Genomic DNA, 26,473 nt, shown 5'->3' on the forward strand with positions numbered 1-26,473 from the left:
TCGAGAGCCCGTCTGTCTTTAACTTAGGATTGGCTTTCTCTGCTGTCAATCGTTGAAGAAGAAAAAAAAACAACAACAACGGTTGCGTAATCCGTATCGAGGCTGAGCGTTTTGTTCAAACTATCCAGCGGTGATATTATTGATATATAAAGAACATCGTTTTCATTAAATAAAGAGTATAATTGTTTTTTTTTTTTTTTGTGTTTTTTTTTTTTACAGGTGATGGAAATTGCAATAAAATAAATAAATAAACAATAACAATTTCTCCACACAACGGGATTTTTAAAAATTTAAATTCAACATTTCTTCCTAATTCTACAAACGAACATTATATATTACTATTGTGTATATACACCAGCATTTTCTATTTATTTATTTATTTTTTTTAGAGCGAATATAAGTTTACGCAAATGCGCGGTCCGCGACGCGCTGTGCGGATTTGTAGTTTCTGAAGCCCTGCGCTATCGCCGACGCGGACGCTTTGCCCGCGCTCAGAAAACTACAGTCACCCACAATGCTCTGCGCGCCGATGAAAACACGTCAACGAGCCAGTGAACGTTGAGCGGAGCGGACCAAAAATCCCAAACAAGGAAATGGTGGGGGGAAAAAAAAACAACAGCGATCCGATTATTTAATTAATGCGTGGCATAATTAATATTTTATTGGATTGTCAATTAAGGGAATATTTATGGGTTAAACAACAAAAAAAATGGATTACGACTTCAAAACGAAGCTGGCCGCCGAACGGGAGAGAGTGGAAGATCTGTTCGAATATGAAGGTTGCAAAGTGGGTCGCGGCACCTACGGGCATGTTTATAAAGCCAAGCGCAAAGATGGGTAAGAAAAAAAAAGCGGGACAGAAGAAGAAGAAGAAAAAACAACACATGCGCGTGTTTCAATCAGTTTACCGCACGTGCAGGGGATTTGTGTGTGCGTGTGTATGTATATATATACATATATGAATGTGTGTGTTTGTGTATATGTGTGTTTCTGAGCTCAGGCTGTCACTGTTTTTGTTTTTACACACACACACACACACACACACACACACACACACGGTCCTCCTCCTCCTCACCCATTTCAAAACACAACCGACGGCTCGCGCGCTGATGTTTATTGTAGCGCGCGTGACACGAAGCACAAACAACCGCCACTGTTTCACTCTTCCGACGTTATATTAAATAGTATCTCTGTTCTTTTATTTATTCTATTTGTTTGTTTGTTTGTTTTTAATCGAAAGAAAGACAAACTTCGACGACAAAACATTCCCCTGGTCAGTCGTTTTCTGAGCGTCGCACGTGCTTCATAAACAGCCGTTGTGTTTTTTTTTAGTCATTCAGACTAAACTGAACTTTTCCGTTGATGATGATGATGATGATGATGATAGGATGATTATAGGATTAATAAAGGATTATTACAGAATGAACAGTGTAAACGCGCGGATGTTATCCGCTGGAGCGTGAGTCACTGCTGGGGTTTAAACATCAGGCTTCCACACCATATACACGGATTCTGAGGCAAAGCTGGAGATATGATACTACAGTGTCTGTTACCATAGATACCAAACTAATACTCCCACTCTTATCACCATTACTACTCTATTATTATTATTATTATTATTATTATTATTATTATTACTGCTACCACCACTAAAACTGCTACTGTTACTACTACTACTACTAGTACTACTACTAATAATAACACTGTTACTGTTAATGTTACTACTAGTACTACTACTCTCCTTACTACTACTACTACTACTACTAATAATAATAACACTGTTACTGTTAATGTTACTACTAGTACTACTACTCTCCTTACTACTACTACTACTACTACTAATAATAATAACACTGTTACTGTTAATGTTACTACTAGTACTACTACTCTCCTTACTACTACTACTACTACTAATAATAATAATAACACTGTTACTGTTAATGTTACTACTACTACTACTATTACTACTACTACTTCTACTACTACTACTACTACTAATAATAATAACACTGTTACTGTTAATGTTACTACTAGTACTACTACTACTACTAATAATAATAATAATAACACTGTTACTGTTAATGTTACTACTAGTACTACTACTCTCCTTACTACTACTACTACTACTACTACTAATAACACTGTTACTGTTAATGTTACTACTAGTACTACTACTCTCCTTACTACTACTACTACTACTACTACTAATAACACTGTTACTGTTAATGTTACTACTAGTACTACTACTCTCCTTACTACTACTACTACTACTACTACTAATAACACTGTTACTGTTAATGTTACTACTAGTACTACTACTCTCCTTACTACTACTACTACTACTACTACTAATAATAATAACACTGTTACTGTTAATGTTACTACTACTAGTACTACTACTACTACTAATAATAATAATAATAACACTGCTACTGTTGCTATTACTACTACTACTACTAATAATAATAATAACACTGTTACTGTTAATGTTACTACTAGTAATACTCTCCTTACTACTACTACTATTAATAATAATAATAATAATAACACTGTTACTGTTAATGTTACTACTAGTACTACTACTACTACTACTTCTAATAATAATAATAATAACACTGTTACTGTTAATGTTACTACTACTACTACTACTACTACTACTAATAATAATAATAACACTGTTACTGTTAATGTTACTACTAGTACTACTACTACTAATAATAATAATAACACTGTTACTGTTAATGTTACTACTAGTACTACTACTAATAATAATAATAATAATAATAACACTGTTACTGTTAATGTTACTACTACTAGTACTACTACTCTCCTTACTACTACTACTACTAATAATAATAATAATAACACTGTTACTGTTAATGTTACTACTACTAGTACTACTACTACTACTACTAATAATAATAATAATAACACTGTTACTGTTAATGTTACTACGAGTACTACTCTGATTACTACCTCTACTGCATTATTATTTACTGCAACCACCAATATTACTGTTAATAGTAATACTTACTGCTACTGTATTATCATTACTGCTACTACTGTTAATATTACTACTACTGCTGCTGCTACTACTACTAATGCATTATTATTACTGCTACTACCACTAATACCACTGCTACTGTTAATATTATTACTTCTGCTACTACTAGTACTACTGCTTCTACTCTCATTGCTACCTCTACTGTATTATTGTTATTACTGCTGCTGCTACTACTATTATTGTATAATTATTACAAGTGTATTTATATATATGTCTATATGAACGGCTGCTACGTTGATTTGCTAGGTGCTTTAAGGCACGTTAATATACAGGAACATCAGGTGCACAGGAAAAAGGGCGTTTTGTTGCGTTTGGAAGCAAATAAGTAGCGATGGACGACGGGGAAAATGCCATAAGCGTTTTTTAACCTCATGCATCTTTCCTGTTCGTGTCTGCTCGCTACCATCGGAGCGTTTAAATAATCACTGTGGCGGCGTCTTTCGTGGCCTTGTGAGAGTTTTCGCCGAGGATGTTGGGTGTTTGGGAACGGCTTGTTTTCTCCGGGATCACACGGGGAGTGTAAGCTCTACTGCACACCGTAAAAAGCTAAAGTTAGAGCTAGTCTGCTTTCCGACGGATTTCCTTTTTTTTAAAATTATGTTGGATTACTAGGTAAGATGTTTAGCACGACGATGTCAAAAATTGTCGACCTTTCACCGTTTCTCTTTTATCAGGCAGTTATTTCAAAGTAGTCACGTCTTTACGGAGGGTTCGAATATCTCAATCCCAAATATCCAGTACTCATATACCGTAGCTGTGCGGTCAGATCGTTGCGCATGACGTTAGTGAGTGTTGAGGGAGATTCATGAGGTCTAGTTACGTGAATGATGTCAAATGCAAAGTAGAAGTAGGAAACAACATGCAAACGAGTTTTTTTTTTTTTTTTATGCACATGCAAATTGTCCTCTATAGCTACGGAGAGTTCAGATCCCGGGCGAGCGAAACAAAACCGAAACTCGAGTACACTTTAACAACACGCCGTCCAATCAAAACGGGCGCAACGTTTCTTCTTACCGTGTTTGGAAAACGTTGCAAATGTCTCATTTAAAACCGGCGTTACCGTGGCGATGCTAATCGTTTCGAGACGCTTTGGTTTATTGACGACGCCAAGGCATAGTTTAGATGAACTTTTTCTTCATTTTGACTTGTGAGAAGATTCCATGGTTCACGCGAATGAAATTTAGTTCAACGATATTAACGTAACGCCTAACCCGAACAGTATATTCACGCCGTTCTGCTCGTGTGTAAGACGTACTCGCCCGTAGATAAGCTTGAGGCTTTTTTTGTGTGTGTGTGTGTGTGTGTGTCAATACAGTAAGTTAATAAGACAGGCTGTTTGCATGGAGATATGCATCTGTGCTGGTGTCTGAGGTTTGACATTACTGGCCTACACATAAAAAACCTTCCTTTGAATGCTAGACGCTAGTTCGCCATCTGCGTTGTGTTGTTTTCTCGTCCGTATGTCAGACGCGCGTGTCCTATTTTCTCGCCTCGACTCGCCACATTTAAAACCTCGCTGTCTTGTCTTTCTGATAATCGGATGTGCGCGTGTTTTTATTAAATGTCAAGGAGGCCGCTAATATGGAATTATAGCTACTATAACGTACGTGAGAACAGGAAGTAACCTGTTCCACAACATTAAATGTAACTATAAACTGAAAAAAAAAAAGTCGTTCTAATAAATTTCAACAAGAATTGTTGGCAAATTGCTGTTTTATAAGAGGAATGAAACACTCCAGGATGTGCTTTTATAGCAAAATAATCAACGTCAAGGTAGTAACAGTAACCACGTTGTTTAATTTCCCATACCAGCATGACCCAAAGTTTTTTAATTCTTACTTAAAAAAATAAATAAATTGAGCCTAGTTAATGTTGTTTGCTAGCTAGGTAACAAAATGTAAATTATTTTCCTTTCTTAGCTAGTAAAATGTCTCCTAAGCTACAGGAGCTTGAGTCGATTAAATAGATAAACAATATTAGCTGTTGAGTTTCTGCGTAAACAAAGACATGGGACTGGGTGAGAACACCGGCATGTTTACTAGCTAACAAAACGATCGATTAGGCTAATGACTCTGCTGTGCGGATGCTAATAGCCGAGTCTGTAAGGATGAATTACTAAGTGTCGTATAGAGTACCGTGCAGAAGTTTTACGCACATGCAAAGAAATGCCGTAGAGCAAAGATGCCGTCAAAAATAACGAAATTAAATGTTTCTAGATTTTAAAAAAATATCGTAAAGAGCAGTGAACAGTAGTATGAGCGAGTCGTACGTACGATTTTGCACGTAGGCGTAATAAAGCGCACGCTTACGCTTGAGTTATTTTCCGTACGGCCGATTTATAAGATTCACCCGGCGGAAAAGGAAAACCGTGTACATCTAACGCCGAATGGAGGTGAAGCCCGGTGCACGACTGCCTGCCAAAACCCTGTGGGTTTCTCAGTATCGTTCCCCTACAGGGGTACAAAGCGAGTCAGAGGTTCAACGCCATCAGTCAGTAAGATGAAGGAGCCTGGTTAATGCAGGTACATTCAAAATGTGTGGCACACCAAGCAAATAACTCAACTACTACAATGTTCACTCAGGCAGGGTTCCTGCTTCGAGTCTCGTACAGTTTTATGTTGTTCATATTGTATCACTGCTCCGTCAACTCCTTCGGATTTACACTTAAATGGAACTTTCTCAACAGCATGAAGTCGGTTAAAAGGTCTTGTGCAGTAACACACTATGGCAAAGTTGAAAGAAATTCCAGAAACGATGAGGAAGAAGGTGATTGAAATACATCAGTACATCTGGGAAGGGTTACAAAGCTATTTCAAAGGTTCTGGGACTCCAAAGAACCACAGCGAGAGCCGTCATCTCCAAACGGAAAAACTCGGCACAGTAGTGAACCTTCCCTGAAGTGGCCGACCTTCCAAAATTCCTCCAAGAGCACAGTGGCGATTCATCCAGGAAGTCACAAAAGACCCAAGGACAACATCAAAGGATCTACAGGAGTCTCTTGGATCAATAAAGGTAAATCATAAACTGTTCATGGCTCCACTATCAGAAAGACACTGGGGAAAATGTTGTCCATGGAAGAGTGGCGAGGTGAAAACCACTGCTGACCCAGAAGAACATTAAGACTCGTCTGAATTTTCGCCAAAACACACCCTGATGATCCTCAAACCTTTCGGGAGAACGTTCTGTGGGATGATGAGTCTAAAGTGGAACTGTTTGGAAGACAGGAGTCGCATTACATCTGGCGTAAACCAAACACCGAATTCCACAAAAAGATCATCATACCTACGGTCCAGCATGGTGGAGGCAGTGTGATGGTGTGGGGATGCTTTACTGCTTCAGGGCCTGGGGAACTTGTAATAATTGAGAGAAACACGGTGCAACTGGATTATGCATCGAGACAACGATCCAAAGCGTAGGAGTAAGTCCTAGTCCTAGGAGTAAATGAAAGACCGAGCTCCAGATATCGGAAGCCTTCGGTTGCAGTTATTGCTGTTCAAGGTGGAACAACCAGATTTTAAGGTTTTAATTAGTTTTTCACATGGGTGATAGGTGTTTTTGCTTCAATAAAATCAATAAATAACTAACAGTTGTATTGTGTGTTTAATCAGGGTAGCCTTTGTTTTACGCTGTATTTCGTTTGAAGTTCTAAAACTATTTAGTACGAGATATTCACACAAACAGAAGAAATCAGGATGGGGGCAAATACTTTTTCACAGCTCTGTATTTTGAAAAAACATATTTGTTAAGAGGATGGTTCTTAGCCTCCTTTAAAAACAATCATTATTGCTGCCAGTTTAATAGAATCGGTATACCGGTATTTCACCACACACGTCATCACAGTGAAGGCGCTCTTTAATCCATTATGTGTTCTGAAGTTGTCTCGGTCATTACTGATGATGTGTTTACTTTGTGTGTGTGTGTGTGTGTGCAGGAAGGACGAGAAGGAGTACGCTCTCAAACAGATCGAAGGCACCGGTATCTCCATGTCCGCTTGCCGAGAGATCGCGGTGAGTCGAGCACCTCAGCTTACTATCTAGCTTACTATCTTAAGCAATCTTATCTAACCAGGAAAAAAGTTTTTATTATAGTTTTAAACACGGGGTCGAATGCAATAGTGGACTATTTTAGAGTGAAGGTGATGACGAAACTCTAAAGCTGTGGATCAGAAGTGCCTATACTTTTATACTTCATCAATAAAACCCAGATTTCATGAATATGCAAATCGGAAAAGCGTAAACGCCCCTCCTCGTCCTGGCAACCCTCTATTGCATGGTCTGCATTTGCATATTTTAATCAGATTGGCTCTTATATATTGTATTATGAAGCAATAATCAGCTTTTTCATATTGATTTGAAGACACATCTGCTAACGTTCACGGACGGCCTAACGTCCTTAATGTACGCTGACGAGCGTTTGATCGTATCTTATATATTTATTCGTAGGCGGGGCTGCTTTGGTGTTCTGTGCTAATGTTTCAGAAAGTAAAGGGCAATTCGAGGACTCCGCGTCCCTCATAAAGCCTGGAGCATGCAGCAAAACCCGACTCCGATGACGTCCGTCTGTCTATCGTTACCCGGTTAGCAGAGACGTGTAAACACGGTTATTGCTCTCGTCGCTGTCGAGTCTCTTCCACTTACCGACGATGCATTAGTGGCCCTCGGGCTAACTATAAGCGGCCGACGTTCCTTATAGGTTACTTCAGACGCTCATCAACATCCTAGTTCTTCCTAATTAGATCTGTGTGATGAGAACGAAGCACCTGGGCCTCTCTGCTCCAGCTCCCGTTTCCTGGCCACCGTCAAAACACGAATGACCTTCGCTTGACTCATCTAACGACTTTAGTCCTTCCAGACGACCATGATTTCGTTTGTGGAGCCGTCCCAGGTTTGTACGCAGTCGCTTATCGAAGCAGAGAGAACAGAGCGTCTCAGTGATCACGCAGTGTCTTGATGATATCGCAACGTCATCGGCACGAGTGATACAGATATGCATTTCAGGAAGGCTGAATTGTGTGTTTTCCTTCTTCCTGTCGGTCATGTTACAGACACGTTCTCGTTTTTTACTGCCCAGAAATGCAAACACGGTGGAATCAAGCACTAAACAGGCAGCGTTTTCAGATACTGTTGTGGGGAGAGCTGTGGAAGTTTGGGATGTAAAACAGGGCCTGTTTAGTAAAATATGGTAGAGTTTTCCACAGTATGGGGCGTTGGAAGTTGTACCAACAAATCAGAAGGTTTTGTGGAGTGTCACTATTTTTTTCACATGTTTTTGCTAATTTTGTCATAACTGGCCATGTAGAAAGAGATGCAGGAAAGTTAGCTAGCTACCAAACTCATGGGGATGAACTCCTCCAGCCAACATAGATCCTGGGAGGCGGAGCTTTGTGTGCAAAGGCTTACTTTGTAACAGCTAATGCCTAAAGTCTATCCAGTGCACATTTACGTGTTTTTCCTGAATTTTTTGGGGGAAATATAACCAACTAAGGTCATTAGAAAACATCTTGGGCAGAAACAAACAACAATAATTACTGCAGGAGTTCACAAGATTGGTCAACCTTTCTGTGAGAGTGGGTGGGATTGGTCAAACTTTACATTAGAGTGAGCGAGATTGGTCAAACCTTCTGTGTGAGTGGGCACCATTGGTCAAACTTTACATTGGCGTGAGTGGGATTGGTCAAACTTTACTTTAGAGTGAACGGGATTGGTCAAACTTTACTTTAGAGTGAGTGGGATTGGTCAAACTTTAGAGTGAGTGGGATTGGTCAAACTTTACTTTAGAGTGGGCGGGATTGGTCAAACTTTACTTTAGCGTGGGCGGGATTGGTTAAACTTTCTGCGCGAGTGGGCGGAATTGGTCAAACTTTCTGCGTGAGTGGGATTGGTCAAACTTTGTGTTAGAGTGAACGGGATTGGTCAAAACTTTACTTTAGAGTGAGCGGGATTGGTCAAACCTTCTGTGAGTGGGCACGATTGGTCAAACTTTATGTTGGTGTGAGTGGGATTGGTCAAACTTTACTTTAGAGTGAGTGGGATTGGTCAAACTTTACTTTAGAGTGAGTGGGATTGGTCAAACCTTCTGTGTGAGTGGGCACGATTGGTCAAACTTTACGTTGGCATGAGTGGGATTGGTCAAACTTTCTGTGAGAGTGCGTGGGATTGGTCAAACTTTACTTTAGAGTGGGCGGGATTGGTCAAACTTTACTTTAGAGTGGGCGGGATTGGTCAAACTTTACTTTAGAGTGGGCGGGATTGGTCAAACTTTCTGCGTGAGTGGGCGGGATTGGTCAAACTTTCTGCGTGAGTGGGCGGGATTGGTCAAACTTTCTGCGCGAGTGGGCGGGATTGGACGGTAGAGAAGGTATGTGCTACTGAAGTACTGATGATACCCACACTATTCTTGGAATAGGGTGTTGTGACAGTTTATCTTGGTATTGATATCTGAACAGTGCAGACTGATCTTTCCGCGTCACATTGACTCTCTCCGATCACTGAGCAGGTGTACGTTTATCAGATATTTATTTGGTCTTCACATCTGAGTGATGAACATTTGCTGAATACAAATGGCTATTGTAAGTAGAAAAGCCACAGAGCCTCATTAATCCTCATTTCAGGAAGTAATCAACAATAGCAATAGGAGCTTATCTCTTATCTCTTATCTTTCTCTCTCTAGGAGATTGTTAAACCCAGCTCTGATGACACCCTCCTCTCTATCGTTACCTAGTTAGCAGAGGCGTGTAAACATGGTTATTGTTCTTGTTGCTGCTGAATCTGGTCTCATTAGCAACAGTGCACCGGAGGCCCTCGGGCTAACTATAAGCGGTTCGATGTTCCTTATGGATTGCTTCGGATTGCCAGCAACACCTCGTTCTACCTAATTAGAGCTGTGTGACGAGAGCAACGCACCTGGGCCGCAGCGCATCAGCTCCCGTTTCCTGGCCACCGTCAAAACACGGATGACCTTCGCTCGACTCGTCAAAACACGAACGGCGTTTAGTTTATGGAGCCAAAACACATCCTTGTGCAGACAATCAGCTAGAGCAGTGTGTGTTCATCAGAGAGCGGTAATGGCCAGCTGTTATCTGTTTGCGATACTGATATGTAAGGAATAAAACACTGCGGTGCTGTTGTGGGGAAATAATCAACGACAGGGTGATGTGACTTTCCTCCAACAACACGTCCTGAAGTGTTTTATTCCTCTTATACCACCACTGCAGCAGCAACTATACGCAGCCGTTCCCTCACCAGCCTAGATGCAGCCTACGTATCACTTGAATCACTTGTGTTCAGATCCCAGGAAGCAATAACCTAATGTCACTGTGTGCATGAGGGAGCAGTGCGAAGTTTCTAGAAAAGTCATGGTTTAGAGTGAAGATTTTTGGCTGCACGCATGCACGCTCGTATGAAAATCAGCTCATTCAAATCACTCTTCTTTCTGCATGTCGGCTCTGTAATGTCTCCTGCGGCTATCTGTGTGTGTGTGTGTGTGTGTGTGTGTGTGTGTGTCTAAGATGGAGGAAGAAGCTGTTACACTGCTATAAAACACACAAACACACATTTATTAGAGATGTTTCATCAACGATTACAATCTAATAACAGATCCATTAGGATCCGATCTCAGTGTATAAAATGTCATAGGCAATTAAAGACTGGATTGATACAGGCCTAGGAGGCGTGGCCTATGTGTCTATCAGACACAGTGAAGGAGGCGTGGCCTATGTGTCTGTCAGACACAGTGAATGAGGCGTGACCTATGTGTCTGTCAGGCACAGTGAAGGAGGTGTGGCCTATGTGTCTGTCAGGCCCAGTGAAGGAGGTGTGGCCTATGTGTCTGTCAGACACAGTGAACGAGGTGTGGCCTATGTGTCTGTCAGGCCCAGTGAAGGAGGTGTGGCCTATGTGTCTGTCAGACACAGTGAACGAGGTGTGGCCTATGTGTCTGTCAGGCACAGTGAAGGAGGCGTGACCTATGTGTCTGTCAGACACAGTGAAGGAGGTGTGACCTATGTGTCTGTCAGGCCCAGTGAAGGAGGCGTGACCTATGTGTCTATCAGACACAGTGAAGGAGGCGTGACCTATGTGTCTGTCAGACACAGTGAAGGAGGCGTGACCTATGTGTCTGTCAGACACAGTGAAGGAGGCGTGACCTATGTGTCTGTCAGACACAGTGAAGGAGGCGTGACCTATGTGTCTGTCAGGCACAGTGAAGGAGGTGTGGCCTATGTGTCTGTCAGACACAGTGAAGGAGGTGTGGCCTATGTGTCTGTCAGACACAGTGAAGGAGGTGTGGCCTATGTGTCTGTCAGACACAGTGAAGGAGGTGTGATCTATGTGTCTGTCAGACAAAGTGAAGGAGGTGTGGCCTATGTGTCTGTCAGGCCCAGTGAATGAGGCGTGACCTATGTGTCTGTCAGGCACAGTGAAGGAGGCGTGACCTATGTGTCTGTCAGGCACAGTGAAGGAGGTGTGGCCTATGTGTCTGTCAGACACAGTGAAGGAGGCGTGACCTATGTGTCTGTCAGGCACAGTGAAGGAGGCGTGACCTATGTGTCTGTCAGACACAGTGAAGGAGGCATGACCTATGTGTCTGTCAGGCACAGTGAAGGAGGCGTGGCCTATGTGTCTATCAGACCCAGTGAAGGAGGCGTGGCCTATGTGTCTATCAGACCCAGTGAAGGAGGCGTGACCTATGTGTCTATCAGACCCAGTGAAGGAGGCGTGGCCTATGTGTCTATCAGACCCAGTGAAGGAGGCGTGACCTATGTGTCTATCAGGCTCGGTGAAGGAGGCGTGACCTATGTGTCTGTCATGTGGTTTACCTGAACTTTGTAAAGCCAGAAGTGTTCAGATCTACTACTACAGCACTCAAAATACCATATATTTAATTTGTTTACCAGTGTTTTGAACACTGAATAATTCTACGTGAGATATATCTCTCTTTATATCCAATGCTTTTACTGTAGTTCTACAACATGAAAGACTATTTATTCAGTATTATATTCAGTAGTGACATTCAGAATTGATAAAACAACGATTAAATCCTAAATGGCTATAAACAGCATTTTTCTAACGTGCGAGTTGATAACAAACACGCACGTATTTAAACACCTATTCTTTCTCCCTCTTCAGTCTATAACACTGACGTAACACCCTCTCTGACTTTTAGCTAAATTGCAAGGCGCTGATGATGAATAGTGACTCCGGCGTTACATCATGTTTATAAGGCTTCGAGGACTTCACTACGGCGTGTTACTGCAGCTTTATGAGGTGTAATTAGAGTGAAGTAGCTGAAGACACATAAATACACGTACTGTGCGTTTCATTAGCGAAGAATTTTTACAAGATGTCATGACTTAGAAAGTGGAGACTAGGACGTGTTGCTCCTGAGTGTAGTTATTAAGCGTTTAATAAAAATAAACGCTACTGACGTGAGGTAAAGGTGAGTTTTTGGCGGTTTTTTTTTTTACTTTGTCAGTTAACAGCCGCAGATGGAAAAAAAAAAAGAGGAAAGGCTATGAAGTAAAGACCAGCGATTGACTAGAACAATAAGCCCTTTTACTTCTGTTCAACCTGCTGCACGTGTGTGTGTGTGTGTGTGTGTGTTGCCATGTGGTGCAGCTTTAGCATATTTGTCTGGTTCAAAACCAAACAGTTCCTCAATGTGATTTCAGCCTTTTAACTAGAAACCCCCTTCAGGGTTAATATATATATATATATATATATATATATATATATATATATATATATATATATATATATGTATATATTTGCATAACTAGTTGTTGGTTCATACATCCTTAGGGCTATACCGGAAAAAATGACGCATTAATCATTATGTAAGTTTTGTATCGTCAAACTGATTATGAAAATTTCCCGAGGCATTTAGTGCCGTCACAGCGAGACTTCTGGACCTTTTAGAGATTGTTTGTAGTTGTAGTGGTGGCTCAGTGGTTAAGGGTTTGGGTTACTGATCGGTATTTTGGGGATTTAAGTCCACCAAACTACCACTGCCGCGCCCTTGAGCAAAGCCCTTAACCCTCTCTGCTCCGGCTCTACTTTCTAACACGCTGGGATATGCGAAAGAGGAATCTCACCGTGCTGTATTGTTCACGTGACAAATAAAGGCTTCTTCTTGTAGACCGAACATTTAAAGAACATTTAAAGAACGCATTTTCTCCCCAACAGTAGCGTATATTAGCACGTATGTCAGTGGACTAGTTCAACAGAACAGACTTCATATTAAAACCATAATGAACTTTCTTTTACTTTCTCACTATCTGTTGTGACCCAGATGAGGACGGGTTCCCTTCTGAGTCTGGTTCCTCTCAAGGTTTCTTCCTCTTATCATCTCAGGGAGTTTTTCCTCACCACCGTCACCACCAGCTCGCTCAATAGGGATAAACTCACACGCTTAAAATCTCTATCCTGTGTTTATATGTTTCTGTAAAGCTGCTCTGAGACAACGTCCATTATTAAAAGCGCTATACAAATACAACTGTATCGAATTGAATTGAAAGACGATGGGGTCTAGTTTCAAACAAAAGTCCTACAGCTTACACTTATACAAATCAGCTGTGACCTTCAGCAATCAGATAATTACTGATGGCCTTATTACTGAATAATCAAGCATTCTCTCTCTCTCTCTCTCTCTCTCTCTCTCTCTCTCTTTCTTCCTTTCATCTGCCCCTTTCTGTTTGTGTGCCGTTCTTTCTAATGTCTTTTTTTTGTCTTTCTTTCGTCTGTCATTTGTGTCGTTCCTTCTTTTCTTTCTTTCATCTCACGTTCAGACAGGCTGCACATGGCCTCGTGTGTAATGTGCATTAGGGGCAGCTGGTTAAGGCTTGACCTTCGACCCTGACACTCGCTGCATCAGTGTCTAGTTAAATCTGTCAAAACTCCTCCAGTTCGCTGCCAGAATCCTCCTGATCTCTAATTCTCTTTAGTTACTGTACACTCACCGTACTGACCTGCTCACACACTCGCCTTGTGTAACTAGTGTTCAACTCCGAGATGAGGAAATCATACAGTGCAACAGTTTCTACTACTGTGAGTACTTTGTGTTGATTCTTATTAAAGAGAGGAAAAAAGATATTTTGTTTTTTGTATTATTGTTTACTTTATACCCAAAAGAAGCTTGTAGAATGGTAAAAGAGAGGAAAATGTCTGAGAACAATACTGTGTGTGTGTGTGTGTGTGTGTGTGTGTGTGTGTGTGTGTGCACGTTATGCCAAGTTGTGTACGGTTTGGAGAAACAGGATGCACGTGCTCCAGAAAGAATCCATCGGCATTGTGTGAGTGTTCATTGGCGAAGCTGGCACACAGCACGTACACCCTCGGTCACACACACACACACACGCACATACTCATACACACAAACATTTCGGAGCAGGCCTGCAGTGGATGAAACTGGACTGAACCAGTGAGCGAGAGTGTATGGAGGTCATTCTCTCAGTGTGTGTAAGATGAGCTCAGTAGCTAAACTCGCTATGTGCTTTCATGCTCGCTATGTGCCTTTATCAAGGTCACTGAGGTCACTTCATTCTGCTATATATAATGAAATCAGGAGTAAACACACGCCTCTGTTTAAACTCCAAAACGTACTAATGTTTACGCTAATGGAACCCTAATACCGCCAATGATGTAACCCTAATAACATTAATGACGTAAACCTAATAACAGTAATGATGTAACCCTAATAACAGTAACGACGTGACCCTAATAACAGTAATGACATAACCCTAATAACAGTAATGATGTGACCCTAATAACAGTAATGACGTAACCCTAATAACATTAATGACGTAACCCTAATAACACTAATGATGTAACCCTAATAACAGTAATGACGTGACCCTAATAACAGTAATGATGTGACCCTAATAACAGTAATGACGTAACCCTAATAACATTAATGACGTAACCCTAATAACAGTAATGATGTAACCCTAATAACAGTAATGACGTAAACCTAATAACGCCAGTGACGTAACCCTAATAACAGTAATGACGTAACCCTAATAACAGTAATGACTTAAACCTAATGACATTAATGACGTAACCCTAATAACAGTAATGACGTAACCCTAATAACAGTAATGATGTGACCCTAATAACAGTAATGACGTAACCCTAATAACAGTAATGACTTAAACCTAATGACATTAATGATGTAACCTTAATAACAGTAATGATGTAACCCTAATAACAGTAATGACGTAACCCTAATAACAGTAATGACGTAACCCTAATAACAGTAATGACTTAAACCTAATGACATTAATGACGTAACCCTAATAACAGTAATGATGTGACCCTAATAACAGTAATGACGTAACCCTAATAACAGTAATGACTTAAACCTAATGACATTAATGACGTAACCTTAATAACAGTAATGATGTAACCCTAATAACATTAATGACGTAACCCTAATAACAGTAATGACGTAAACCTAATGACATTGATGATGTAACCCTAATAACATTAATGACGTAAACCTAATAACGCCAATGACGTAACCCTAATAACAGTAATAACGTAAACCTAATAACGCCAATGACGTAAACCTAATAACAGTAATGATGTAACCCTAATAACATTAATGACGTAAACCTAATAACATTAATGACGTAACCCTAATAACAGTAATGACGTAAACCTAATGACATTAATGATGTAACCCTAATAACATTAATGACGTAAACCTAATAACGCCAATGACGTAACCCTAATAACAGTAATGACGTAACCCTAATAACAGTAATGACGTAAACCTAATGACGCCAATGACGTAACCCTAATAACAGTAATAATGTAAACCTAATAGCAGTAATGACGTAACCCTAATAACATTAATGACGTAACCCTAATAACAGTAATGATGTAACCCTAATAACTCCAATGACGTGACCCTAATAACAGTAATGACGTGACCCTAATAACAGTAATGACGTAACCCTAATACGCCAGTGATATGTGAGTTTTGTCTTTCTCTCTTTCATCCTTTTTTCTTTTTCTTCCTCTGTTTTCCATTCATTTATGCAAATCGTGATGTACATTGAGCTTAAATGTCTTTCTTTCTTTCTTTCTTTCTCTATTTCACCCTTTCTGCTCTTAAAAAGTCTTATTTCCGTGTGGGTTGTGTTTTATTGTTTGGTTTGCTTGTCGTCTGTCCTTTACTTTTCTTCACTTCTTCTCTCTCCTCTTTTAATTCAGTTTTCCGGTAGGAATGACCAGTACCGTCCCATTAATGCAGTCTTGCCATCATGACGACCGTGTGTTGTGTATATATATGTATATTAATATATAATTTCTTTGATACCTTGAATAATTATTTACAGCGGAAGTTCTCATTATGACCTCCGTCGCTTGTCACGCTATTGTTGTAGTTTTTTTCCTTCCCGGTTCCGTTGCCGTGTTGGGTCGGGTTATAGTTTTTGTGCCACGTGTGGTCTAATTCTTCCGGAACGTAACTGTACCTGGTTTTAAACCTTGGTGTCACCTTTATTCTTTAAGTCTTTCAGGATTCGTTTAATCCTCACGTCTACACGCGGTGCGTAATCGACCGTGTGCGTCGGTCGTCTCGTATCAGGATTCGGAGTTTCTCTTCGAGTCCGTGAAGCAGTCAGGTGACCAACGGTGTGGAGAAAAAAACGGATCAAGAAGATTTTCTCTCAGAAGCTGCGCTTAGCCTCGTAGATCCACCACAAACAGAAAGAAGTGAAAAGTCTTGACTCATTGAACACATTTCCAATAAGTGGAGAATTCTGTATATTTATTTATTTATTTATTTATAAATTTGCTACACCTTCCCTTTAAGATAAGCTGTATAAATGTGAAAGTTTCTTCTCTTCTTTACAGTACAGCAGATAATCTCACCTCCTCAACAGTCTGCTTCACATCAATGCTAATAGGATGTGTGTGTGTGTGTGTGTGTGTGTGTGTGTGTGTGTGTGTGTTAGAAAGGGTCAGAGGGTTTAATCATGCTGAGTGTCACATAAAGAGAGCAGAGTGTTTTTGTGTGTTGTATATGAGTGTGTGTGTGTGTGTGTGTGTGTGTGTGTGTGTGTGTAGACGTGTGAAAGTTTGATGAGGTTTTATCTCTAACCCACGCCGTTTGGTTGTGTTTGTAAAGCGGAGACCTGAAACCCCGTGTTTCCATAGCGAGAGTCGAATGTGTGTGTGCATGATTGAAGCTTCTGTATTACAGCATGTAGACCCATAATCTTTGGCTTAATGCACACACATGTGTGTGTGTGTGTGTGTGTGTGAGAGAGAGAGAGAGAGAGAGAGATCGACAATGCTTTTTCGACCATGGAGACGTCTGGTTCAGTCCAGTTTTGTCCGCCGTGTTCCAGTCTCATTCTTCATTCTTGCTTGTCGAGATTTTTTTTCCCCTCCTCAATAAAAAAGTTACACAATGCTTAAATTGTTCAAAATGTCAGTCAGGAAGGTCCTTATTGTTTGCATTGTGTGTGTGTGTGTGTGTGTGTGTGTGTGTGAATTATTCATCTCAATCGTACTGTACAACGAGCTCCCATTTGGTCTGCCCTTATTGTTCTACGAATACACAAATAGACCTAATTGTCAGCTTCATGCTTAAACATCAGACACATGAGGAACTTGAGATTGCATTCGACTGAGAGATAAGATGGCAAATTCCATGTCAGTGTTTTTGTTTCCTCCTACGTTTCTTTTCCCCCCACTGTTAACCCAGGCTGATGAAATGTCTTCAAAGCAACAAAAACTAGCAGCACAAATGGGTATCGTGGTACCACTGTAATACAACATTAAAGAAACGTACTAATTAATACATACAAATGTATTCAGCTGTGGGTACACTCTGGGGTGTATATAGTACAGGGTGTAGGATCTAGTAAAGGCTACTGTTTTGTTTTGAGCTAGTAGCAGTAATCAGGAGAACATCCACATCCAGAAAACCCCGAATCTGACCTGTTATAACAGCTCAATAACCCCGAATCTGACCTGTTATATCAGCTCAATAACCCCGAATCTGACCTGTTATAACAGCTCAATAACCCCGAATCTGACCTGTTATATCAGCTCAATAACCCCGAATCTGACCTGTTATAACAGCTCAATAACCCCGAATCTGACCTGTTATATCAGCTCAATAACCCCGAATCTGACCTGTTATATCAGCTCAATAACCCCGAATCTGACCTGTTATAACAGCTCAATAACCCCGAATCTGACCTGTTATAACAGCTCAATAACCCCGAATCTGACCTGTTATATCAGCTCAATAACCCCGAATCTCACCTGTTATATCAGCTCAATAACCCCGAATCTCACCTGTTATAACAGCTCAATAACCCCGAATCTCACCTGTTATAACAGCTCAATAACCCCGAATCTGACCTGTTATATCAGCTCAATAACCCCGAATCTGACCTGTTATAACAGCTCAATAACCCCGAATCTCACCTGTTATAACAGCTCAATAACCCCGAATCTGACCTGTTATATCAGCTCAATAACCCCGAATCTGACCTGTTATAACAGCTCAATAACCCCGAATCTCACCTGTTATAACAGCTCAATAACCCCGAATCTGACCTGTTATAACAGCTCAATAACCCCGAATCTGACCTGTTATATCAGCTCAATAACCCCGAATCTGACCTGTTATAACAGCTCAATAACCCCGAATCTGACCTGTTATATCAGCTCAATAACCCCGAATCTGACCTGTTATAACAGCTCAATAACCCCGAATCTGACCTGTTATATCAGCTCAATAACCCCGAATCTGACCTGTTATAACAGCTCAATAACCCCGAATCTGACCTGTTATATCAGCTCAATAACCCCGAATCTGACCTGTTATAACAGCTCAATAACCCCGAATCTGACCTGTTATATCAGCTCAATAACCCCGAATCTGACCTGTTATAACAGCTCAATAACCCCGAATCTGACCTGTTATATCAGCTCAATAACCCCGAATCTCACCTGTTATATCAGCTCAATAACCCCGAATCTGACCTGTTATATCAGCTCAATAACCCCGAATCTGACCTGTTATAACAGCTCAATAACCCCGAATCTGACCTGTTATATCAGCTCAATAACCCCGAATCTGACCTGTTATATCAGCTCAATAACCCCGAATCTGACCTGTTATAACAGCTCAATAACCCCGAATCTGTCCTGTTATAACAGCTCAATAACCCCGAATCTGACCTGTTATATCAGCTCAATAACCCCGAATCTGTCCTGTTATAACAGCTCAATAACCCCGAATCTGACCTGTTATAACAGCTCAATAACCCCGAATCTGACCTGTTATATCAGCTCAATAACCCCGAATCTGACCTGTTATATCAGCTCAATAACCCCGAATCTGTCCTGTTATAACAGCTCAATAACCCCGAATCTGACCTGTTATATCAGCTCAATAACCCCGAATCTGACCTGTTATATCAGCTCAATAACCCCGAATCTCACCTGTTATATCAGCTCAATAACCCCGAATCTCACCTGTTATAACAGCTCAATAACCCCGAATCTGACCTGTTATAACAGCTCAATAACCCCGAATCTCACCTGTTATATCAGCTCAATAACCCCGAATCTGACCTGTTATATCAGCTCAATAACCCCGAATCTCACCTGTTATATCAGCTCAATAACCCCGAATCTCACCTGTTATATCAGCTCAATAACCCCGAATCTGACCTGTTATATCAGCTCAATAACCCCGAATCTCACCTGTTATATCAGCTCAATAACCCCGAATCTGACCTGTTATAACAGCTCAATAACCCCGAATCTGACCTGTTATATCAGCTCAATAACCCCGAATCTCACCTGTTATATCAGCTCAATAACCCCGAATCTCACCTGTTATATCAGCTCAATAACCCCGAATCTGACCTGTTATAACAGCTCAATAACCCCGAATCTCACCTGTTATAACAGCTCAATAACCCCGAATCTCACCTGTTATATCAGCTCAATAACCCCGAATCTGACCTGTTATATCAGCTCAATAACCCCGAATCTGACCTGTTATAACAGCTCAATAACCCCGAATCTCACCTGTTATATCAGCTCAATAACCCCGAATCTGACCTGTTATATCAGCTCAATAACCCCGAATCTCACCTGTTATATCAGCTCAATAACCCCGAATCTCACCTGTTATATCAGCTCAATAACCCCGAATCTGACCTGTTATATCAGCTCAATAACCCCGAATCTCACCTGTTATATCAGCTCAATAACCCCGAATGTGACCTGTTATATCAGCTCAATAACCCCGAATCTCACCTGTTATATCAGCTCAATAACCCCGAATCTGACCTGTTATAACAGCTCAATAACCCCGAATCTCACCTGTTATATCAGCTCAATAACCCCGAATCTGACCTGTTATATCAACTCAATAACCCCGAATCTCACCTGTTATATCAGCTCAATAACCCCGAATCTGACCTGTTATATCAGCTCAATAACCCCGAATCTCACCTGTTATATCAGCTCAATAACCCCGAATCTGACCTGTTATATCAGCTCAATAACCCCGAATCTCACCTGTTATATCAGCTCAATAACCCCGAATCTGACCTGTTATAACAGCTCAATAACCCCGAATCTGACCTGTTATATCAGCTCAATAACCCCGAATCTGACCTGTTATATCAGCTCAATAACCCCGAATCTGACCTGTTATATCAGCTCAATAACCCCGAATCTGACCTGTTATAACAGCTCAATAACCCCGAATCTCACCTGTTATATCAGCTCAATAACCCCGAATCTGACCTGTTATATCAGCTCAATAACCCCGAATCTGACCTGTTATATCAGCTCAATAACCCCGAATCTCACCTGTTATATCAGCTCAATAACCCCGAATCTCACCTGTTATATCAGCTCAATAACCCCGAATCTGACCTGTTATATCAGCTCAATAACCCCGAATCTCACCTGTTATATCAGCTCAATAACCCCGAATCTGACCTGTTATAACAGCTCAATAACCCCGAATCTGACCTGTTATATCAGCTCAATAACCCCGAATCTCACCTGTTATATCAGCTCAATAACCCCGAATCTCACCTGTTATATCAGCTCAATAACCCCGAATCTCACCTGTTATAACAGCTCAATAACCCCGAATCTCACCTGTTATAACAGCTCAATAACCCCGAATCTGACCTGTTATATCAGCTCAATAACCCCGAATCTGACCTGTTATATCAGCTCAATAACCCCGAATCTGACCTGTTATAACAGCTCAATAACCCCGAATCTCACCTGTTATATCAGCTCAATAACCCCGAATCTGACCTGTTATAACAGCTCAATAACCCCGAATCTCACCTGTTATATCAGCTCAATAACCCCGAATCTCACCTGTTATATCAGCTCAATAACCCCGAATCTGACCTGTTATATCAGCTCAATAACCCCGAATCTGACCTGTTATAACAGCTCAATAACCCCGAATCTGACCTGTTATATCAGCTCAATAACCCCGAATCTGACCTGTTATATCAGCTCAATAACCCCGAATCTCACCTGTTATATCAGCTCAATAACCCCGAATCTCACCTGTTATATCAGCTCAATAACCCCGAATCTGACCTGTTATATCAGCTCAATAACCCCGAATCTCACCTGTTATATCAGCTCAATAACCCCGAATCTCACCTGTTATAACAGCTCAATAACCCCGAATCTCACCTGTTATATCAGCTCAATAACCCCGAATCTGACCTGTTATATCAGCTCAATAACCCCGAATCTCACCTGTTATATCAGCTCAATAACCCCGAATGTGACCTGTTATATCAGCTCAATAACCCCGAATCTCACCTGTTATATCAGCTCAATAACCCCGAATCTGACCTGTTATAACAGCTCAATAACCCCGAATCTCACCTGTTATATCAGCTCAATAACCCCGAATCTGACCTGTTATATCAACTCAATAACCCCGAATCTCACCTGTTATATCAGCTCAATAACCCCGAATCTGACCTGTTATATCAGCTCAATAACCCCGAATCTCACCTGTTATATCAGCTCAATAACCCCGAATCTGACCTGTTATATCAGCTCAATAACCCCGAATCTCACCTGTTATATCAGCTCAATAACCCCGAATCTGACCTGTTATAACAGCTCAATAACCCCGAATCTGACCTGTTATATCAGCTCAATAACCCCCGAATCTGACCTGTTATATCAGCTCAATAACCCCGAATCTGACCTGTTATATCAGCTCAATAACCCCGAATCTGACCTGTTATATCAGCTCAATAACCCCGAATCTGACCTGTTATATCAGCTCAATAACCCCGAATCTCACCTGTTATATCAGCTCAATAACCCCGAATCTGACCTGTTATATCAGCTCAATAACCCCGAATCTGACCTGTTATATCAGCTCAATAACCCCGAATCTGACCTGTTATAACAGCTCAATAACCCCGAATCTCACCTGTTATATCAGCTCAATAACCCCGAATCTGACCTGTTATATCAGCTCAATAACCCCGAATCTGACCTGTTATATCAGCTCAATAACCCCGAATCTCACCTGTTATATCAGCTCAATAACCCCGAATCTCACCTGTTATATCAGCTCAATAACCCCGAATCTCACCTGTTATATCAGCTCAATAACCCCGAATCTCACCTGTTATATCAGCTCAATAACCCCGAATCTGACCTGTTATATCAGCTCAATAACCCCGAATCTCACCTGTTATATCAGCTCAATAACCCCGAATCTCACCTGTTATATCAGCTCAATAACCCCGAATCTCACCTGTTATAACAGCGCAGTAACCACAAGCCTTTTACCACTGTAACACCTTCCTTTTCGATTGTAATGTAAATATCGTCTAATAGCTAATAACTTTGTCCTCCAGCCTCTCTCATATCCCCTGGACTTTTGAGCATCAGTTATAATGTAAAAATGCAGCGTACATTCATTCGAGTTCATCTAGAACATTTCCAAGAAGTACGAAAGCTCGAGTCTGCCCCTGCTTATACAAATCATACCATGCTTTAATACTATAATCCCTTTGAATGTAATTAATCACCCAGAACACTGAATCCAGTGCTTTACCACATTAAAGAAGTAAAAAGGAAACATTTGGGTTTGTTGTTGTTGTTGTTGTTGTTGTTGTTGTTGTTCCTGTGGCTGTTAGAACCAAGAAGAGCCTGGCACTTAATGTTTATGGATGAGACTGTTTGAAGCGCTCTGACGCACTCTCTCTCTCTCTCTCTCTCTCTCTCTCTCTCTTCCTGTGTGTGTGTGTGTGTGTGTGTGTGTGTGCAAATTCTGAGCTGAGTCATACCCTTCGCATGAGAAATTACCTCTGGGATAGCAGCCATCTTATTTTCCATGTTTACTGTTATCGCTCTCTGCAAGTCAAGGGCTAGCATTAAAGAACCTCGCAGCTAGATATTAACCAAACCAACTGCTGTGTGTGTGTGTGTGTGTGTGTGTGTGTGTGTGTGTGTGTGCATTCTTAAGCCATGATTAAACAACGACGGCAAGATCATAATCGCATCAGAAACTTTGCAGTATACGATATCTGTATAGAGGTCTAAAGCACCGCGAACCTGACCAGGCAGTTACTAAGGATGAGTGAATGAATGCTATAAATACTTCGCTCTGTTCACATCTCTCATTCGTCCTGCGAAACTTTATCGTTCCGTCCCACGAGATCCCGGCCCTTCTTTAGTCTCAACCAGATACCAGACTTTTTTTTTTTTTTTTTTTTTAAATGAGAACCAATAGTGCTTCTTCTGCGTGGCTGAATTCCAACATGGCTGCTTATTCACTACTGTATCACTTTTAGGCCTTTTTACCCATTGTATTTAAATAGAAAGTTGATGGATATGGACGAAGGGAAAATGCGGATATGTCAATATTGTGAATAGAAATAGAAGAGCGAAGTATGTCACGAAAGCCGTGTTCATTACGACGTCGACGGTCGAGTGTACTAGGCGACCTGAGGTCGGTGTTTGTGCTGCAATCCCCGGACATGCTGAATAATGCAGCGCGATCAGATAGGTGTGTTTGTGTGTGTGTGTGTGTGTGTGTGTGTGTGTGTGTGTGCAGTATAACATTACCTACACAGGCCGTTGCGAGGAGATGAATTGCAAAATATTATAAGTAGGAAACGGCCTCCTAGCGCTAGACATAACAAAGAGAACCTGCTCTATACGGCTTCTGGTTCGTTTCGTCTGATCTAAACGTGTCAGGGTTTAACATCGCCGTCGATAAATAACAGATTTAACGTCTTAAGTTTTGTATTAAATAAACACTCCCCCCCCCCCAGCCTGACACGTTGTTGCAGACATGCTGTCCGTCATTATTGTCACAGCAGGACGTAATGACACGTGACCACAGTGGACAAATCTCCATCGAAAAAACACTTTATTTATTTATTTATTCATTTTTTTAACCCACCTTGTTTTTAAAGTCCCCATGAGATCAGAATGGTTTTTGATTTGTGGCTTTTAGGATGAATTGGTCAGCCTTAAGGTTCTCTATGAGCTAGCGCGCTTCAAAACAATGACAAGATTGGCATTTTGATGATATATATACGCGTTCGAAATTTACGGTCTCGCGCTCTCTCGCTCTCTCTCTCTACCACCGATACGCATCAGCGGCGCTGATGACGTCGTCCTGCACTTCAAAGTTCCATCAGATTCTCCCGTCCAATCGAATGCTCGCCAGAATCCGACGTGTCCCGCCCACAACAGTTGGAAGTGTCCAGGCTGTGACCAAAAAAAAAAAAAAAGGGGGCGTGGCCACTCGATATGTTATTTTAAAGTCCAAAAAAACACTTGGTGCATACACAAAATATCACAGAAGACCTAATTCTTAGATAATAATAACAATAATTATTAATAAATAAATAAATAAATAAGATAAGATATAAGAATATATATAAATATATATATATATATATATATATATATATAAAAAGGGTGAAACTGGGAATTGTAGCTCAGGAAAAAAAAATAGTTCATGCAAATGAGATAAAATGAATAAATAATTGCTCATATTATGTGTGTGTGTGTGTGTGTGTGTGTGTGTTACAGTTGCTGAGGGAGCTGAAGCACCCGAATGTCATCGCACTACAGAAAGTGTTTTTGTCACACAGCGATCGGAAAGTGTGGCTCCTTTTCGACTACGCAGAGCACGATCTGTGGGTACGTACACACACACACACACACACACACACACACACACACACACACCCCTGAACACATACACGAACAGTCAAAAGTTTGTACACCCCTGCTCACAGTAGGTTTTCACAGTTTTAAATCAGTAATGAAGATAATTACACAGCGACTAGGAAAAGTATTTAAGTAGTTTTTCTTTTGACTGATGAAGAGTTACACTCTCTTTCTGCATCTTTTCCCCTCAAACTCATGACAGAGCTTTATTCAGGAGGTTCCCAAACAGGCTGAGATCCTCACTGGGTCTGCTGAGTTATAAATGAAAACGACGTAATTGGGGAAACAGTTTCGTATTAAAGCAAAAACATTCATTAAAAAAAATATATATATATATAGTAAAAGCTACTTATTACTGTTTAATGTCTACATTTTGACTATTGTAGTGTATATATAGATATATCTCTCTCTTTCTCTCTCACACACACACACACTCACACTCACAGCACATCATAAAGTTCCACCGGGCGTCGAAGGCCAATAAGAAGCCGATGCAGCTGCCGAGAGGAATGGTGAAGTCTCTGCTGTACCAGATCCTGGACGGCATCCACTACCTCCACGCCAACTGGGTCCTACACCGAGACCTGGTCAGTACACACACACACACACGCACACGCACACACGCACACACACACGCACCATGGCTAAATGTCATGTGGTTTTTTTAAAACCCAGAATTAAACAATATTTTTGTCCTAAAATTAAATACAATTTAAAAAAAAAACAACAGAACTGAAACGTCCTCTACAGAACCCTACAGAACCCTATAGAACCCTACAGAACCCTATAGAACCCTGTAGAACCCTACAGAACCCTACAGAACCCTATAGAACCCTGTAGAACCGTACAGAACCCTATAGAACCCTACAGAACCCTATAGAACCCTGTAGAACCCTACAGAACCCTATAGAACCCTATTGAACCCTATAGAACCCTACCAGTGTTTCTCTTTGAGAGACGTTTCCAAGTAGAATGCTTTCTTCCGTGAACACGTAACTAACCCCTAAAAACCCCTCGACTCACGCCTCGACTCTGCACTTTGCTTCGTCTGGAACTCAATTAAAGATCGTGTACGGTAGAACTACTTGTGTTCTTCTCTGCTTGATATATCGCTTTGCTCGTATTTTCTCATGTGTAAGTCGCTTTGGATAAAAGCGTTCGCTAAACGAATAAA

The 26,473-nt window shown here is 41.0% G+C and overlaps 1 protein-coding gene across 2 annotated transcripts in view; it reads left to right on the forward strand.

Moving 5' to 3' along the window:
* The first annotated feature begins 24 nt into the window (after window positions 1-24).
* The window catches only part of cdk19 (cyclin-dependent kinase 19), a 47,568-nt gene continuing 21,119 nt past the window's right edge, over window positions 25-26,473 (forward strand). For both annotated transcript variants that reach the window (XM_053642674.1, XM_053642684.1), the window contains exons 1-4: window positions 25-837; window positions 6,996-7,071; window positions 25,159-25,269; window positions 25,746-25,886. In XM_053642674.1, coding sequence (XP_053498649.1) covers window positions 710-837; window positions 6,996-7,071; window positions 25,159-25,269; window positions 25,746-25,886 — 456 coding nt within the window. In that variant the 5' untranslated portion in view covers window positions 25-709. The remainder of the gene's footprint in view (window positions 838-6,995; window positions 7,072-25,158; window positions 25,270-25,745; window positions 25,887-26,473) is intronic.

Source organism: Ictalurus furcatus, chromosome 2 (assembly GCF_023375685.1).
Source record: "Ictalurus furcatus strain D&B chromosome 2, Billie_1.0, whole genome shotgun sequence".
Taxonomy (NCBI): Eukaryota; Metazoa; Chordata; class Actinopteri; order Siluriformes; family Ictaluridae; genus Ictalurus; species Ictalurus furcatus.